Genomic DNA, 18,779 nt, shown 5'->3' with positions numbered 1-18,779 from the left:
TTGTGTGAAGAATAGTTATTGTACTGAAAGGTGTAAAAATATGCTTTAAGGCATTTTCCACTTTGTATGTGTGCTGTAGAACGCAGTATAAATGCACAAAGAGGAAAAAGAGGTAAATTAAAACATTTCTCCTTGTTATGCAAGGCAGGATTTTACCACAAATCCTTGCCTACAATTCTTTGTAGACAGAGATTTGCATTAAAACCCATGGCTGGTTGCCTGGGAACTGCTATGCACCACCCATGGAATCCCCCGTGGCACAAAGTAATGTATGGCAGTGCATAACACAGTTTTGCTTCACTTTGTTACAATCCAATGTAAATTACAATTTGCTTTGGATTGTAAATTCCACCCAAGCACTTTGCATCAGGTTTGCTTTAAAAAATGAATGCAAAACCAATACAAAGTGTTTGTAAATCTGGGCCATCATATCCAGTCAGTGTTATAACTGTATTCAACCAAAGACTCATCATAACAATCAAAGATTCAGTAATGCATAATGTTTCAGTTAGCCCAACAGTAAGTTATGTTCAAATCACTCAGTGCGGACCATCTAACTCTCTCAGGTATGCATGAGAACCATCTGTGCATTTACATGAAATACTGACATAACGCAGATGTGCTAGTATGCAGTGATGGTGCTGTGTCTGGTCTGCAAATGAAAATTCTGAAAGGTCTCTGTAGATATATAAAGTTGGACTCCTCAGTACAGCTGAACTTTAACCCGTTCATAAATTCTGCTGGTAGGCACAATTCTGCCTAGGTAACTGGTTGGGTGTGTGCCGGGAGCTACGTGTCAAATAAGACAAGCTCCAGTCATTCAGGCACTTGTACAATTGTAGTGCCCAGGGGTCGGGCATATAACGGATTTCGAAGAACAGCACAGGAGTTTAGGGGTGATTGCAGGCTCAGGGGATAGAGAGACTGTAAGATTCCAGGAAACTCGTACAGGCTGTGACCAAGTCCAAAGTCTCACAATTAGCAAGCACTTCAATACACTAAAAACAGATTTCTCTCAAGTAAGGTGTATGGCATAGCAGCTCACTCCAGAAGTGCTTGAGCTTTTTCCTCAAAAGCCTTAGAGCAGGCACAAGAGATCTCAGTATCATCATCATTCACACTTAACAGATTTCATTTGAGTGGTCCCTCTTGATATAGCTGTGCCACGTTAAGATGCCTGCAGTAATTCTCATGACAACTGTGAGAAGTGGAGTATTAGTTGAAATGGATGGTAGCCCTCTTCAAGTAATAATAGCACTATTCCTTACTAGATCCAGTTAGGTTTGAATAATATAAACCTGAGCTCAACCCTTGGTAGCTGTAGCATAGAGCAGACAGGCTTAACTTAGGAGAAAGTGTAAAACATTTATCAGTACCAAAACAGTTTGGAAAACACAACACAATAAAAATCCCATTCCAATTTATGAAAATGGAAATGTAATCTTCAAATTGACACCAAAGCAACAAAAATCAGATGTAGAGAACAAGAGTTATATATTTCTTAAATTTTAAGATTTTTCTGGAGTTAAAAAAGTGCAAGGCTCAGTATGGACACATTAGACAGGGTCAAAAGTGAAAGCAAACCCTGATGGAGGGCGGGTGGAATATAGGGACCAGGTTTGTTCCACTGAAAGTTGTTTTTCTGGAGAAACATTTCGCCGACGAGGTCATCGGTGGGTCGGGCTGCAGGCTGAATCCGAAGAAAGTTCATTGTCATGTGCCGGCTGAAGTGCAGGACCTTGATGGGAACCTCGGCTTTGGCAGCAAGTGAGGCTCTCAATGGTGTGAAGGCTCTAAGTGGGTGAAGCCTGAAGTCTGTTCCCAGCAAGGTCTCTATGGTGGTCAGATGCTTCACGACATCGGCCACTGTGAAATACACCTATGGTCAGACTTGGAAACTTTTCTGGAAGTCAGACTTGTTTCAACACTACAAACCAGCAAGTTGAATCTGATAAACAATTTAATTTTGGTGTCTGCGGCTTGATACTGGTCTAATTCTAGCCTTAGGTTCTTTTTGGAAAAACGTTCAATGTTTCCAGGTCTTGAGGGAGAAGAGTACACTCTAATATCATCCAAGGGTCCAGGACCTTGTGGGAACCACTTGGAGAGTTAGGACTCAACCTCCCAGAATAAAACAGCGGAGTCCAGGGCAATTCCAGTTGGTACTGGTCAACTGAGCTCTTGAAGATGCAGGCTATTTGGGGCTTTGTATGCCTGGAGCTTAATAGGAGGCTTGCCATCTAGCTTTTGGAGTCCTTTCTTCTCTCCTGAGTTCACACGGTAGCAGGTCCAGCCCTGGGGTATCTCTCCACAGGTTACAGTAGGTACAGTCCTCTTTCTGGAGTACAAATGGTTCAGCAGTTGCAGTCCTTCCACAGGTCCAGCAGTATCCTGAAGAAGGTAGCCAGGGGTGCCACTTTTAGGCTTGGCACTAAACTGTGGGAGGGGGAAATTCCTTGGTCAATAGGGAATACATTTCCAGGGGGACTCATACTCACTTTGACATAATTTCCTGGGGGTATGTTTTTAACACAATACACAGCGACTTGTTCTGCCAAAATCCAACATGGCACAATCTCTCTTCCTTTGAGCAGGGCTCTGGGCACACTTCTGAGGTGTATCTAGGGAAATGAGGAATAATACAGAATTTAATAAAGCGCGAAAACAGCTACCTCACAAGGAGGTGTCCCGGCGCTACAGAACAAGATGTAAGTGTTGACCAAGAGAGCTAGAGGAGTAAGCGCCTAGCGTGGTTGAGCGAAAAGCCAGGTTTTCAGCATGCGCTTAAAGCAGGCTTCAGAAGGGGCCTGTTGAAGAGCAGGGGGCAGGCTGTTCCAGAGTGACGCCACATTTGCCGAAAAAGTCCGTCCTCCCAGGCGTGCTCTTTTTGCTCTAGGAACTGCAATCAGAACCCGGTTGTTGGAACGGAGAGAGCGGGTTTGTGTGTATCTAGGCAATCGGGCTTTCAGATAGTTTGGACAAGTGCCATATAGAGATCTGAAAGCCAATGTAAGTGCCTTAAATTTTATTCTATTTGCTACTGATAGCCAATGAAGTGAGAGAAGATGTGGAGAGACCGAATGCTTGAAAGGAATCCGCATTAATAGTCTCGCAGCCGCATTTTGGACCAGTTGCAATCGATGTATAAGGTATTTTGGTAGGCCTAGATAAAGGCTGTTAGCGTAATCCAGCCTGGATGTTACCATGGCATGGAACTCCCCCTGTACTCTATTCTGGAGCAGGTTTTCCTCCATTGGGATTGGTGCCACTCTGGCTACTTGGACAGTGCGGGGCAGGCCTTGGTGAGTTACATTTGTCTGTGACAGATGATGCCCCTTTGAAGCTTGTGAAGTTTGCGGCACATCACCCAGACTATCCTTTCAGGAGAAGGTCACACCTCTTCCCAGTCATGGCCTTTTTATTCCTTTTACTAGGGGGCATTCTCACCTACTTCCAGGAGGCCAGCAGGCTGGCAGGTGACAGTTAGGAATAACTCTGAAAAGTCTACTAGAGGCTTTAGGTAGCAAAATGCCAACTTTCTGAAAAGTGGCTTTCAAAAATTGTAATTTAAAATCTGACTTTATCGTCAGATTGTATTGTAAATTCCTATTAAGGTGAGTCCTTGAACCATGATTCTAGCGATTCCCAAAGCAAATCTATGTATTATAAAGTATTATAAAGTAACCCATTGTTTTTCTATGGGCGAGTCAGCCTTGTTACAAGGGAACATGCTGTTGGACTTCTTTCACTGCCAGGACATGTACAACTTAAGTACACAAGACCTACTGTTTAAATACCATGCACCTTGCCCAATGGGCATTTAAGGTCTACCTTAGGGGTGACTTCCAAATATTAAAAAACAAAGGTTTAGGCCAGGCAAAAGGTTTATTTTGCCTGGTCAAATTTGCAGTTCTAAAACTGCAAGTAACTGCCCAGAGACATGCTTTGTATTGTCACTTTAGGGATGACACCATAGGTGCTGTAGTCCACTAGTGCAAAAACAACAGTTGATGGACAGAATGCAGAAAAATGTCATACATTCACCCCAGTACAGAGATCTGGGCCTAAATCCATCGTTTTTTTGCTCGCCATTCCAGTTTGAACCCAGCCATATGCAAATCAGTCTCGAACATGTGCCTCATGGGAACAGTCCAGCCGAACTGCCAAGCCAGGTCCTCCCTGGACTGGAACCAAGCATCCTAGGACCGGTTTCGGGGTTTCACCCCTCTTCAGCCAGGAAAGCTTTATTCCAGTGGCATGGAGAGCACGGGACTCACGTCTGAGCATACCCATCCCACTCGGGGTGACAAATGCAAAAACAACAGTTGATGGACAGAATGCAGAACAATGTCATACATTCACCCCAGTACAGAGATCTGGGCCTAAATACATTGTTTTTCTGCTCACCATGCCATTTCAGTTTGAACCCAGCCATATGCAAATCAGTCTTGACCCTGTGCCTCATGGGAAGAGTCCAGCCCGAACTGCCAAGCCAGGTCCTCCCTGGACTGGAACTAAGCATCCTAGGACTGGTTTCAGAGTTTCACCCCTTTCCAGCCAGGATAGCTTGATTCCAGTGGCATGGAGAGCACGGGACTCTCGTCTGAGCATACCCGTCCCACTCGGGGTGACAAATGCAAAAACAACAGTTGATGGACAGCATGCAGAACAATGTCATACATTCACCCCAGTACAGAGATCTGGGCCTAAATCCATCGTTTTTTTTTTGTTTGTTTTTTTGCTCACCATGCCATTCCAGTTTGAACCCAGCCATATGTAAATCAGTCTTGACGAGGGGTGATCGGGCCCTGAGGCTTCACTGAGGGCAGTGAAGATTTGGCCTTGGCTGTGTTCTACGGCGGGAGGCGGCGCACCGCCCTGGGTACCGGCGGGCTGCGGATCGGTGGCGGACCCTGAGGGCTATTCGGCTGTCATATCGGGCAGCGCGCAGGGATGTGATCTGCGGTGCTTGCGACAACTGGCCTTCCAGACGGGCGGGGTGCCCCGACCGTGCGCCCTCCCTGCTGCCGTCCTCCTCCCCGGCCCTTGTGGGGTCACCGGAGGTTGCCTGCATTGCTCACTGGCTGGCTTTGACGTCCCCGGTTGACAGAGTTGCGGCCATCATGGGTAAGGACAGGGCTTCCAGGCCGACACCCGCAGCCACCCAAACCAGGATGGATCAATTCACGACCACCGAGAGGGGGGTGGGCCCAACCGAGGAGGCGGCTTCGGCCCCCAACACGGACATGGCTGCCATTTTGCAGGCCATCAATGCGTCCCGCTCCTCCCTGGAGGGTATGGTGGGGGAGGTCAAAGTCGATGTTGCCCTTCTCCGGCAGGATTTGCGTAACGCCACCGCCCGCATCTCCGAAGCCGAATCAAGAATATCGACAGCCGAGGACGATATCCGCCAGCTACAGGACCAAATGCGAGAACTGACTACCCACTCTAAGGAACTGCACCGCCGGGCTGAGGATGCAGAGAACCGAGCCCAGCGTAGTAACCTCCGCCTGGTGGGATTCCCGGAGGGGGCTGAGTCGGGCCGTGCAGATGATTTTCTGGAGCGCTGGTTTAAGTCCTGGATGCCTGCAGACAGCCTGTCAGCCTGGTTTGTGGTGGAGAGGGCCCATCGTTCCCTGGCTCCCAGGCCTCCGGGAGCGCCCCCCCGTCCTTTCATCTTAAAGATCCTTAACTTCAGAGACAGAGACGCGATTCTACGTGAGGCCAGACGCACAGAAACTCTCACATGTCAAAATCATTCTATAATGATCTTCCCGGACTACACCCGGGAGGTCCAAGAGCTGAGGTGATCCTACACGGAGGTGAAGCAGAAGATGCGGGCCCTGGGCCTCCAATACCAACTTCAGTTCCCGGCTGGCCTCCGAGTCCTTTTTCAACACAAGGCAATATTTTTTGACACGCCACGAGCAGCCTGGACCTGGCTAACGGCGGAACATCGTCTGCGTCGACCTGGACAAGGCTCACCGGCGGCTGGACGTAGGGGACAGGAAGTGCCCCGGCCGTCAAGAACCCGTCGACGGTGATGCACATTGCCCCGGAGGCGCGCAGAGGGAGAGGTGGTCGTCACGCGCTCCATGGGACGGCCACGCCGGGCGTCTGGGGCTTCGTCTGCCTCTTCGGCTGCGCCTGCAAGTCCCGTTGCTGCTGGACGACAAGCTGAGTCCCCCCTACGGGTGGGCTCTGCAGCCCAGCCAGTCACACAGATGGACCTCTCGGACCTCTCCCGCAGTCCAGTTATTTGATTTCCCGTTACTGTATGTGGTTTTGTCGGGGGGTGGTTGGGATTTGCTTACCAGGCTGACAAGGCTAGAGACTGGGCTTCAGTGTTCCACTATAATCGCAGCTCTCGGCCAGGGCAGGTGAATTAGTCTTGATCCGATCTACTGAGGGGTCCACTATGTGCTCAAGCCCGAGCGTTTTAGCTTGGTTGTTGTTACACATCGTTAGGGCGACAGATGCTTCTGTTTTTGATGTATAGGGCGGGGGGTCAGGGTTGGTTTGGGGTTGTTTCTCCCTCCTAGGGGGGGATTTTGTTGGTGGAGGGTAAACTCCTCACTGTTGTTGTTCTAAGGCATCATGACACTCTTGACCTGATCTCCTGTCTGCTTTCCCGATGTCTCTCCCTCTGGGGAGACCCTGCGCCTGCGCCCCCCTCAGCCCTGGTGTGGGGGCCGTGCCCAACGGGCGGCCCCTTTCTGCGCGCTCCCCGACCCTCTTGGCGACCGACTCCGGGGTCACCCACTCCTCACAAGGGAAGTGTCTCTTACAATGGCGCCTGCTTCCACTGCGTGCCGGGGTGGCGTCGTATTTTGCTCCCCGCTCCAGGCTCACCCCCCTTAGCTTATGGAGTTCCCTGCGGACTGGGGGACGCGGTCCCACCACTCTGGAAGGCGAGAATTCTTGATCGGCGTGCCCCTGACTATAACTATGGCTGACACACCCATTCCTAGGGCCGCCATGCGCATACTGTCCTGGAATGTAAATGGTCTTTTGGATTATTTCAAACACATGGCAGTCCTCAAATATGCACAGCGTATGGAGATCAACGTGCTTCTCCTTCAGGAGACCCACCTTCTTGGCAATAAATGTCCCTTTCTCGCCCGCTACGGGTACGATAGGGTGTGGCACTCAGGCTTTGCTAGGGGCTCCCGGGGAGTGGCTATCCTGATCAGACGGTCCTTTCCCTTTGCTCTGGCACAGGTGCATTTCGACTCCCAAGGTATGGCTGTTGCAGTTTGTGGCACTCTCGAGGGGCGACCACTCACTCTGCTGTCCCTGTACGCGGCGCCGTCCCTGTTGAAGGCTGCCCTTTCCTACACCGCAGATTTACTTCCAGCACTTCCGGCGGGCTCACTCGTTTTAGGGGGGGACTTTAGTGCTGTCTACACGCCCCGTATGGACTCGACGGGCCCGATCTCCCTCGCCAGAGCCGCTCGCGCGAAGCAGCTGTCGAGTTGGGGCAAGGCCCAGGGCCTGTTTGACGTCTGGAGGGTTTGGCACCCACATGCTCGTCAATATACCCACACCTCGGCGGCGCACCATTCACACACCCGGATTGACCTAATCTTCGTCCCGTCTACCGAATGTGCGGGTGTTCAGGACGCCCGCATTCTTCCGAGGGGCCTTTTGGACCACTCACCACTGCTTCTGGCTCTTGGCCCGCCTCCCTTTTCTGCCCGCCCGATGTGGCGCCTGAACACCTGGTTCCTTCAGGACCAAGACTTTCGGAAATCGGTGGGAGAGGAGATTACTAACTATTACCTCCATAATGTGGGTTCTGTCTCTTCCTCGGCCGTCCTTTGGGAGGCCGGCAAGGCGACTATTAGGGGGGCTGCTAGGGGGCACGTGCAACAACAGCACCGAAGACAACTCCAGCAGCTCACGGCTTGCGAAGCACAGGCCTTGGACCTTGAACGGGACCAGGAGGCGTTGAGTGATGCCACGCGGGTGCGGCGGTTGGCCTTTCTGCGAGACGAGATACGCATGCACTCCATGGAGGCGGCGAAGACTCTTTGGCGCTCCTCGGTGGCCCGGGTGTACGGATGGGGGGACAAGAACGGTACGCTTCTCCACCGGCTGGCTACTTACCCCTGGGCAAACCAGATTATTCCTGCCATTGTGGACTCCACCGGCGAGACTCACACAGTCTCCGTAGCAGTGGCACAGTCCTTTGCAGATTATTACTACCAACTATACCGGGCTCGGGCGCCTGGGATCTCCCTTGCGGAGATGATGGGGACGAGCGGGGCGGACCTGGAACACTTGGGACGGGAAGCTGGTGAGACCCTTGATTTGCCCATCACGCTGCAAGAAATTGATGAAGCGATCAGTCACCTGGCATCCGGGAAGACCCCGGGACCGGACGGCTTCCCACAGGAATATTATGCCCACTACTGTGAAACCCTTGCCCCGAGGATTCTGGACCTCTACGCTGAGGTGGTGGAGAAGGGTTCATTCCTACCCGAAACGGACACGGCCACGATAGTCGAACTTCCCATGACACAGCCCCCATCACAGTCCTGCTCGGATTATCGTCTGATATCTCCTATCAATACCGAGCTTAAGATATACGCTACCATCCTTGCGCAACGGCTGCGCCCGCATCTTGTTTCACTGGTCCACCCGGACCAATGTGGATTTATGCCGAACCGTGGGACTAGGCACTGCTTGCGGCGCCTGCATCTCGCCCTGGCCCACCGGGAGCGCGTATCTTCTTATCTGGCCCTTCTGCTGGTCGACTTTGAAAAGGCCTTTGACTCGGTGGGGTGGGTCTATCTCGGAGAGATCCTGGAGCGAATGGGTTTCGTCCCCCAGGTTTGCGCCATGGTCCGTGTCCGGTACGCGGCTCCACGAGCCCGAGTGTTGGTGAATGGAGCTCTATCCCGCACGTTTTCCATTGGGCGGGGGACGCGGCAGGGTTGCCCGCTCTCGCCCCTCCTCTTTGCCCTGGCAATGGAGCCCCTGGCCGCTCTGATCCGATCGGACCCTACTCTCCGTGGGTGGGACTGGCCGGGTATGGTCCCTGATAAGATTACTCTGTACGCGGATGACGCCCTTCTCTATCTCTCAGACCCGGCTATTTCGGGTCCTCGTGTTCGCCAGATTCTTTGCCGGTTCGGTCAGGCGTCTGGTCTCCACCTAAACCCCAATAAATCGGTCCTGGTTCCGTTTCACCCGTCTAGGGAATGTTTCGACTGGCAGTCTGATATTCCCCTCCGGAGACTCTCATTTAAATATTTGGGGATCTGGATCACCCTTCTTCCGGAGCTCTGCTGGGTTCTCAATGTGGCCCCCGTGGTCAAAAGGACCAGATCAGAAATGGTAAAGTGGCAGTCGCTCCCATTGAACCCATTGGGCAGGATTGCAATCTATAAGATGATGATCCTCCCCAAGTTCCTCTACATGCTACAGAACACGCCCTGCTCCTTCTCCCGCTCCTGGTTCTGGGATATGGACAAGATTGCGACTAAGTTTCTCTGGGGGGGCGGTAGATCCCGTCTAGCCCTGGACCGTTGTCGGATTCCTTCATATTATCTTGCAACTCGGCTTCTGGTGGTTCATGATTGGTTCTCGGGCGGGTGGGACGATCCGGCCTATAGGCTAGAGGTGCAGCTCACGGGGTTCTCTTCCATTCAAAACATGCTCTATGGGGCGGTGGTCCCTCTGTCGCTCCCGGACGTTATGCGGGCCCCCTTCTTGGCATGGCGTGCCGCCTTACGGCATACCCGCTGGTCGAGGACACTGACCCTAGTTACACCGCTTTGGCACGGCACTTGGCTGCGGGAGGTAGCGGGGTTAGAAGGGTTTCGAGCATGGGATCTTCTGGAGATCTCTCGTTTGGGTGACTTGTGGCGGGGGAGCCGCATGTGTTCCTTCCAGGAGCTCCAGAACCGGTTTTCTTTGCACCCTTTGCAATTCTATAAATACCTCCAGCTGCGCCATGCGATCCAGTCTCACGTCCCTCTAGACTCACGGATTCCCGACCATAACCCGCCTGAGGCTCAGGTGATGCTGGGGTGTCTTGGGAGGGGAGGAATCTCCCGTATTTATCGGTCCCTGGTCAATAACACCCCGGTGGATTGGGACGGACTGAGGCAGCGGTGGGAGACTTGGGTGGGACCATTGGATGAAGCTGATTGGAGGGACGCCCTTATGGCACCCAGGACGATTACCACATCGGCTAGGTTGCGGCTCATCCAGCTTTATTACCTGCATGCCGCCTACCTGACCCCGGAGCGCCTCTACCGTGCGGGCCTTTCTCTGGATGCTTCATGCACCCGCTGTGGGGAAGACCCAGCGGACTTCCTCCATATGGTCTGGACTTGCCCGCGCCTGGGGAACCACTGGGGTGAGATTGAACTTGAATTAACGTAGGCCCTGGGGTGGGAGGTCCCCCAAGACCCCAAATTGGCTTCGCTGGGGATAACGGATGGTTTGGGCGGATCCCGCAACGAAAAATATTTTCTAATTGCTGCTCTGGTAGTGGCTAAAAGAGATATTGCATCTGCTTGGAAGCAGATCGACCCACCCAAATGTGCTAAATGGAGAAGGGGGGTGGACTGGTGCGCAGCACAAGAACAGACGTTGTATACGACGCCGGGTTGCCCCAAAAAGTTTTGCAGAGTATGGGGGAAATGGCTAGGGGGCCTGTTCTAGGGGGGGAGTGCGGGTGACGGGAGCGGGAGGTCGGGGGAGGGGGTGGGGGTTTTTGCTACTGATTGTTACTGATATGTCATTTTGATGCCAGTTCACTCGGACTGTTGTCTGTGCCTTTTGAGTTTGTTCTTTCACAAGAAAATAAAAATTTGCTTATCAAAAAAAAAAATCAGTCTTGACGCTGTGCCTCATGGGAACAGTCCAGACCGAACTGCCAAGCCAGGTCCTCCCTGGACTGGCACCAAGCATCCTAGGACCGGTTTCGGGGTTTCACCCCCCTTCAGCCAGGATAGCTTGATTCCAGTGGCATGGAGAGCAGAGGACTCACGTCTGAGCATACCCTTCCCACTCGGGGTGACCAATGCAAAAACAGCAGTTGATGGACAGCATGCAGAACAATGTCATACATTCACCCCAGTACAGAGATCTGGGCCTAAATCCATCGTTTTTTTACTCACCATGCCATTCCAGTTTGAACTCAGCCTTATGCAAATCAGTCTTGAACCTGTGCCTCATGGGAACAGTCCAGCCCGAGCTGCCAAGCCAGGTCCTCCCTGGACTGGAACCAAGCATCCTAGGACCGGTTTCGGGCCTTCACCCCTCTTCAGCCAGAATAGCTTGATTCCTGTGGCATAGAGAGCACGGGACTCGCGTCTGAGCATACCCGTCCCACTCGGGGTGACAAATGCAAAAACAACAGTTGATGGACAGAATGCATTTGTCGCCCTAAGTGGGAAGGGTATGCCCAGATGTGGGTCCCGTGCTCACTACACCACTGGATTCAAGCTAGCCTGGCTGAAGAAGGGTGATGCCCTGAAACCGGTCCCAGGATGCTTGTTTCCGGTCCAGGGAGGACCTGGCTTGACAGTTCGGGCTGGACTGTTCCCACAAGACTGATTTGCATATGGCTGGGTCCAAATTGGGGAGGTGTGGTGAGCAAAAGAATGATGGATTAAACCCAGATCTTTGTGACTGGGGGTGAATGTTTGCATTGTCCAGCATTCTGTCCATCAATTGTTTCTTTTGCATTTGTCACCCTAAGTGTGAAGGGTATGCCCAGACGTGGGTCCCGTGCTCACTACATCACTGGATTCAAGCTAGCCTGGCTGAAGAAGGGTGATGCCCTGAAACCGGTCCCAGGATGCTTGTTTCTGGTCCAGGGAGGACCTGGCTTGGCAGTTTGGGCTGGACTGTTCCCACAAAGAACAGTGTCAAGACTGATTTGCATATGGCTGGGTCCACACTGGGGTCGTGTGGTGAGCAAAAGAATAATGGATTTAACCCAGATCTTTGTGACTGGGGTTGAATGTTTGCATTGTCCAGCATTCCGTCCATCAATTGTTTCTTTTGCATTTGTCGCCCTAAGTGGGAAGGGTATGCCCAGACGTGGGTCCCGTGCTCACTACACCACTGGATTCAAGCTAGCCTGGCTGAAGAAGGGTGATGCCCTTAAACCGGTCCCAGGATGCTTGTTTCCGGTCCAGGGAGGACCTGGCTTGGCAGTTCAGGCTGGACTGTTCCCACAAGGAACAGGGTCAAGACTGATTTGCATATGCCTGGGTCCAAACTGGGGTGGTGTGGTGAGCAAAAGAATGATGGATTAAACTCAGATCTTTGTGACTGGGGGTGAATGTTTGCATTGTCCAGCATTCCGTCCATCAATTGTTTCTTTTGCATTTGTTGCCCTAAGTGGTAAGGGTATGCCCAGACGTGGGTCCCGTGCTCACTACACCACTGTATTCAAGCTAGCCTGGCTGAAGAAGAGTGATGCCCTGAAACCGGTCCCAGGATGCTTGTTTCCGGTCCAGGGAGGACCTGGCTGGGCAGTTCGGGCTGGACTGTTCCCACAAGGCACAGGGTCAAGACTGATTTGCATATGGCTGGGTCCAAACTGGGGCGGTGTGGTGAGCAAAAGAATGATGGATTAAACCCAGATATTTGTGACTGGGGATGAATGTTTGCATTGTCCAGCATTCCGTCCATCAATTGTTTGTTTTGCATTTGTCGCCCTAAGTGGGAAGGGTATGCCCAGACGTGGGTCCCGTGCTCACTACACCACTGGATTCAAGCTAGCCTGGCTGAAGAAGGGTGATGCCCTGAAACCGGTCCCAGGATGCTTGTTTCCGGTCCAGGGAGGACCTGGCTTGGCAGTTTGGGCTTGACTGTTCCCACAAGGAACAGGGTCAAGACTGATTTGCATATGGCTGGGTCCAAACTGGGGTGGTGTGGTGTTAGACCTGGCACCTTGGCGTGAGTCTCCCTTCCTCTTTTTGTCGCTGTGCCTCATGTGTTTTTATGGTGTTGGCCGCTCAGAGCACTGTGCCACTGCCAACCAGTGCCACAGTGCAAGTGCTCCCTTTGTAAATTGTATATGTTGATTGAAATCCATGATTGGCTTATTTGGTTTACTATCAGACCCCAGTAAAGTGCACCAGGAGTGCCAGGGCGTGTAAATACAAATACCGCTGGTGGGCTCGCAGCACTGGTTGTGCCACCCACAGAAGCGGCCTAGTGAGATGTGTCTAGGGTCTGCCACTGCAGAACCCGCGTGCAGTCTGGTACTGTCGCGCTGACTGCGCAAGTGCCCCCACTTGCCAGTCCCTAAACCTTCCCTTAACTTCATATCAGTCACCCCTATGGTAGGCCCAAGGGCAGGGTGCGTTGTAAGTATAAGGTAGGACAAGCCCTGATGTATGGCCTGTCCTCATAGTGAATTACCGCCATGTTCGTTTTTCACTATGTAAGGCTACCCTGTTCTCATAGGCCAGAATGGGCTGTTAAGATCGTTACATCCTATGATCCTAACAGGCCCAGGGAACATGGTAGGAGATCGAGTTTAGTATGCCTGAACTCAGAATAATAATGTACACCTTCTCGTGAGGTTTATTTTAATATTCCGCGTTTGCAAATGCCGCTTTTAGAAAGCTGGCCTTTGCTTGCCTAAACCATTTCAGCCGCCTCTGCGCGATGTGTATCTGCTGTCTGGCTGCGTGAGTGACAGGACTGGAAGCACCCGGATGGGCGGGGCCAGGTAGGCCAGTAAAGAATAGGACGATCGCCAGGTAGATGGGTGGGAGGAGTGCCCCTGAGCTTTGAATAGGGCTGTGCTCTGCCCCCACGATGCCGGCTCCGCCCCCTGTGGAGCGTCTGAGGACTCTGCCCTGCACCTTGAATGAAAGAGCCTGCATCGCGTAAACAAAGTGCTCCAGAACTGGAATGAGCTAGGCAAGGGCCCCCCTGGCCTGAGAGAACAAAAGAATTATGGTATAAATGAAGGAGCTTCAACTGGTGCTGTTTAAGATCTCCAAGGGCTTGTGTGGAGCTTGCCCCCTGAACGAAGTCCCAGGACCAGTGGACTTCACCGCCGTGTGGGAGAGCAGGAAAACGGACCGTTTTCCCTACCATCTGGAAGTGAACTGCTGCCGGCGCTTCCCAACCGAAGCGCACTTTCCCTGAAGCTTGCACCCACTGTCCGGCCCAAACAACATGATTGTGGCCCCTCTACGAGCCGTAGCTCGCACCGCAAAGGAGGGTCTCACCCCGCCTGAGCATCGTGACTATTGGCCCCTACGAGTCGCAACTCGCACCGTGAAGGAAGGCCTGTGACCGTACTTGCTTTGCCCCTTACGAACCACATTTGCCTGCGTACGCGCCTTCCCTCTGCTTTGGGGAAAGCTGCGGCGCGTGTGGCGATTCCGTGCGTCTCCCCGTTGAGGAGCGTACGAGTGTTTGTGCCCCGCAGCGTGATCTTCAAGTGACTCACCACCGGCACGGCGCGAACGCTGCCACCAGCTGAAGAGTGCCCCCGGATTCCCGTCTTCTGAGCCTGCAAACCCAAGGTCGCCGAGTACCGTAGTACGCATCGCCTGGACAACCTCGCATCCCCGCACTGAAAGCTGCGCTGCCTTCGCGCCGACTTCCAAAGAATAAGGTACTGTGCCTGATCGCACCTCGAGGTGCCCACTCCCCCTTGGAGCGCCGCCGAGCAAGTGAGACCCGTTCCCCCATCCGAACCGGTAACGAAGTGCACGGACCGTGTAACCATACGCTGAACTAAGAACTTGTGATTAAGTCTGCTTATATAAAGAAGTCTATTTTTGATACATCCCGTGTGGAGTTCATTTGTGGGGGTAACATTGAATTGATGTATGTGATCACAACTGCTTAACCATTACGCCTGCGATAACGCCTTGTCTGCTCGCGCCAAGCTACCTAGAGGGTGAGCAGGGGTTATTAAAGGAGTGTAACCCCTTACCCTGACTGGAAGAAAGGTTCCCTGCTTGGCATTAGTACCCACTGGTGCCAACTAGAGAATCTGGATTCTAACATGTGGTGAGCAAAAGAATGATGGATTAAACCCAGATCTTTGTGACTGGGTGTGAATGTTTGCATTGTTCAGCGTTCCGTCCATCAATTGTTTCTTTTGCAGTCGTCCACTAGTGACATTTACTTACAGGCTCTGGGATTAGCCAATTCTGCATGTTTTTAGGGAGAAGAGCACATACACTGGGTGCTAGATGGCAGCACCCCAGTGTTCAAAGTCCATACCCCAGCAGTCAAATCTAGCAAAAAGTGGAAGGGGGAGTGACCACACAAAAGGGAATTTTCTTACAACAACACTTGTACAGCTGGACCTTGACTCATGAGAAGATAGGTCATGCCGTCTTCAACCAAATCAGTCTACCTCCTTCTCTTCATTTTATAGAAAATATAAGCATATCACTTAGTATTTTGATTCTGAGGCAAGGTCATGAGAACAATGTCAATATTCCCGTAACAGGAGCAAACTTTCCTCTATGGAAATCAAAGGAGCCTCATTTTTCTGGCTCATAGAGAAGGGCACTATCCTTTTACAGCGACTTAAATTGGGAGAGCATATATTTTGGGGTGATTTAACCATGTGTGAAAACATTAGCATTGTGTCATTATTGGTTTGGAGATATGTATACAGCACAAACCTGTGTCGGGTGTAGTTGAGAATTGGGGTTTACATTCACATAGTGCATGGTACATAAGTGTCTATAGGTGTTTTTAAGCATAGTATAATTTCATAGTATTGACATGGTAGTGCATTTATACATTTTACGTAAAAAGCATTGCAAAAGTACAAATATAGCTTACACAATACACATTTACATAAAATTTGAGAAATGGGAACTTGTTTCTCAGCAAATGGTATGAGGAGTAGGAGGTTGGGGTCTTTGGGTGAAAGATTTTCTGTAAGGAGTTAAGTCCCAATTGAGAATTCTAAGGTAAGAGCGACTTTCTTCCATATGGTGAGAACAAAAGAGAATGATTGTTTTCTTTTTATGATATTTCCGGGAGGAGTTCTTGGCCAGAGTGAGAGAGAAAGAGAGAGAGAGAGAGAGAGTTTGTGTGTATGTGTGTGTGGGTGTGTGTGTGGAGGGTGTGTGTGTGGGGGGGGTGGAGTGTGTGTGTGTGTGTGTGTGTGTGTGTGTGTGTGTGTGTGTGTGTGTGTGTGTGTGTGTGTGTGTTGTGGGTGTGTGTGGTTGTGGGTGTGTGTGTGTGTGTGCGTACATGTATGCGTTTGTTCTTGCATATACCAAGCCTGTCAACTACTGTTCGAATCTGTGAGCTGAGCAGTCAGTGCTTGATCGTGTGAGTAATGTTCCCGGAAAGTATGTTTTCACCATTTTATTTCATTGATCACTTTCATTAAAAGGAGAAACCGATTTGGGGAGAGGGTAATTTCTCCTCTCTCAGTTTAATACTGTGGATCCCCAATGAGTTCCATAAAATATCAGTGTTTTATCTTACCTGTCCCCTGATTCAGTTTTTTTTCTTTCCAGGCAAGAGGAATTGTCTTGGAGAAGGCTTGGCAAGAATGGAGCTTTTCCTGCTCGTCACTACTATCCTTCAGCACTTTGATTTAAAATCTCCCATTGACATTAAGGACATTGACCTCACTCCCCGAGAAAGTGGTATTGAAAATGTACCACGCCCCTATAAGTTGTCATTTATTCCTCGTTAAAGAAATCATAATGTGAGCGTGACTCTTTGTGACTGTCTGTGGAATGCATTGTTTTGATCCTGTTTTCAATATTTGCTGTTTAAAATTGGCTTTCCAGTTTTTATTAGCCCAATTCTGTGCATTTGTATCAGATCAAGCATGTATTATAATGGAATTGAAATGATCCACCTATTTTTCCATGAGCTGCACCAATTAACTTCGATTTTGGTCAAATTCATTCTGTCTTTTGAAAAACAGGGGTCACATCCTAGAAGATATTGTTAAATGTTATGTTTAGTATGTGCATTTATGACAGTGGACACAAAAAACATTTTAATTCAAGCCTTTAGTGTTTAATCAAAATTGTATGATTTCCCATGACCTACACTTCAAACCATCTAAAACTAAAATCCATTTCTTGCTCACTGCTTCCCGTTCTTTCTTCCTTTTAATCATTGTCATTCTTTAATCCTCTTAACTTTCTCTTTCACTGCCAGCAGTTGTCTGGGCACTACTTTGAATATTATTCTTTTTTTTATGTTGCACATCTCTCTCTCTCACACACAGTCCTTTTTCTACAACTCTTTAACCTTCTTAAGATTCGCCTTCTCTTGAATTTCCATGACATTTGGGGGCATATCAGCAACGAGGCGATATAAAATTATCGCCCCTTTTGCGTCCGTTTTTGAGCAAAAAGTGGAGATAATTTTATCACCTAATTAGCAAGGTCATGCTATCGCGTGAAACCTTGCATTAGCACCCGGATTCTTAACGCCCAGCTCTGCATCTCTAATGAGATGCAAAGTGGGCGTTCCTGACCTGATATGACTGGTGAAATGTCGCTAAGCGACATTTCTCCAATCATCAAGCCCCACGCTATGAAGCATAGCGGCAAGAAAAGTAGCGATAACCCATGTTATCGCTACTTTCCTTAAGCCTGCTTCAGGACTGACTTAGCCATGATATCCTATGGAAGGTGGATAAAATGGCTAATTATGTGAGGCCCTATTATCAAGCTAACGCCAAACTTCGTGAGATTATCACTGGGTTTCCAGCGATAATCTCATGATTGGCAGTTAGCGCTAGGATTTTTATCGCTTTTGAGATAAGCGTTGCTAATAGCACGCTATCTCAGCGATAAAAATCCACGTTAGCCGGTGATAATTATCCTAGCGCTAAGTGCGCTTAGCGATAATTATCGCCGGTTGTTGCTGATATGCCCCGAAAATCTTTATTCTAACACTTATCCTATCTAATCTAGTCTACTATTCCCCTTTGCCTATAGCTCTGCTTGCCTATTCTTTTTCCCCTCTAAATTTGGTCTTTAGCTCACCTGTCTAATTTATCTTTACGTTTTCCCCACTGCCTCTCCTTTTCCGTATCTCACATGTTTCCACTGGTTACTATTCTCTTTCTGACAAGGTTTCCACTTTCTCGGTCTTTAATTGTGTCCGTGGTCTCGCTCCCTTTTACCTCTCACCTCTAGTCCAGCTCATCATCCCTTCCTACTACTCCATATGGTCTTCCTCCCAGTTTGGGCTCTTTTCGCCTCTTCTGTGATTCTCTCCTCAATTCAAATCCCATGCCCTACTTTCCCCATAATTTTGAAAACCACGACCCTTGTCTGTAAGCATGTCGTCTTCCCTGCACATCGTGCTTGTTTTTCTGAAAACATCTTTGCGCCACAAGATCTTCCCTGGCAGTTTTTACGTTCTCTAAGTATATGTGCATCGTCTCTCTTTCGTGCATCGTTGTCATTTTCGTTGATTAAGAAGTACTGATTTTTACAATGTGCTCTAAAGAGCACTTGCATGTAAGCACTTAATAAACACAATAAGATAAAATACAATTCTGGTCTCATCCTTAATCAGCCTTCATTGGTTAAAAGGTATCAATTGCCTTTAATAAAGGATATGGAGGAACTGATTCAAGTTTCGCAATTGATATTTGATCAAGACTTGCTTTTCTTTGTAAATTCTCTCCTCATGAAAGCCATTTCGTTCCTGTGCCAAAAGGCTATGTATTTAGACAAGCTGAAACCACCATACGCGAATGAATGGCAACTGCTTCTATTTCATCCAATTTATATGAAGATAAAAATATAAAGTACAACGTAAATTCTTAGTTAGTT

The 18,779-nt window shown here is 49.9% G+C and overlaps 1 protein-coding gene across 3 annotated transcripts in view; it reads left to right on the top strand.

Moving 5' to 3' along the window:
- The window catches only part of LOC146798086 (cytochrome P450 2G1-like), a 370,121-nt gene extending 351,554 nt beyond the window's left edge, over positions 1 to 18,567 (top strand). For all 3 annotated transcript variants that reach the window (XM_085625303.1, XM_085625305.1, XM_085625304.1), the window contains exon 10: positions 16,488 to 18,567. In XM_085625303.1, the coding sequence (XP_085481429.1) occupies positions 16,488 to 16,669 (182 nt within the window). In that variant the 3' untranslated portion in view covers positions 16,670 to 18,567. The remainder of the gene's footprint in view (positions 1 to 16,487) is intronic.
- The last annotated feature ends 212 nt before the right edge of the window (positions 18,568 to 18,779 follow it).

Source organism: Triturus cristatus, chromosome 9 (assembly GCF_964204655.1).
Source record: "Triturus cristatus chromosome 9, aTriCri1.1, whole genome shotgun sequence".
Lineage (NCBI taxonomy): Eukaryota > Metazoa > Chordata > Amphibia > Caudata > Salamandridae > Triturus > Triturus cristatus.
Note: the sequence above shows the minus strand (reverse complement) of the source record. Positions and strands in the feature narration are given on the sequence as shown.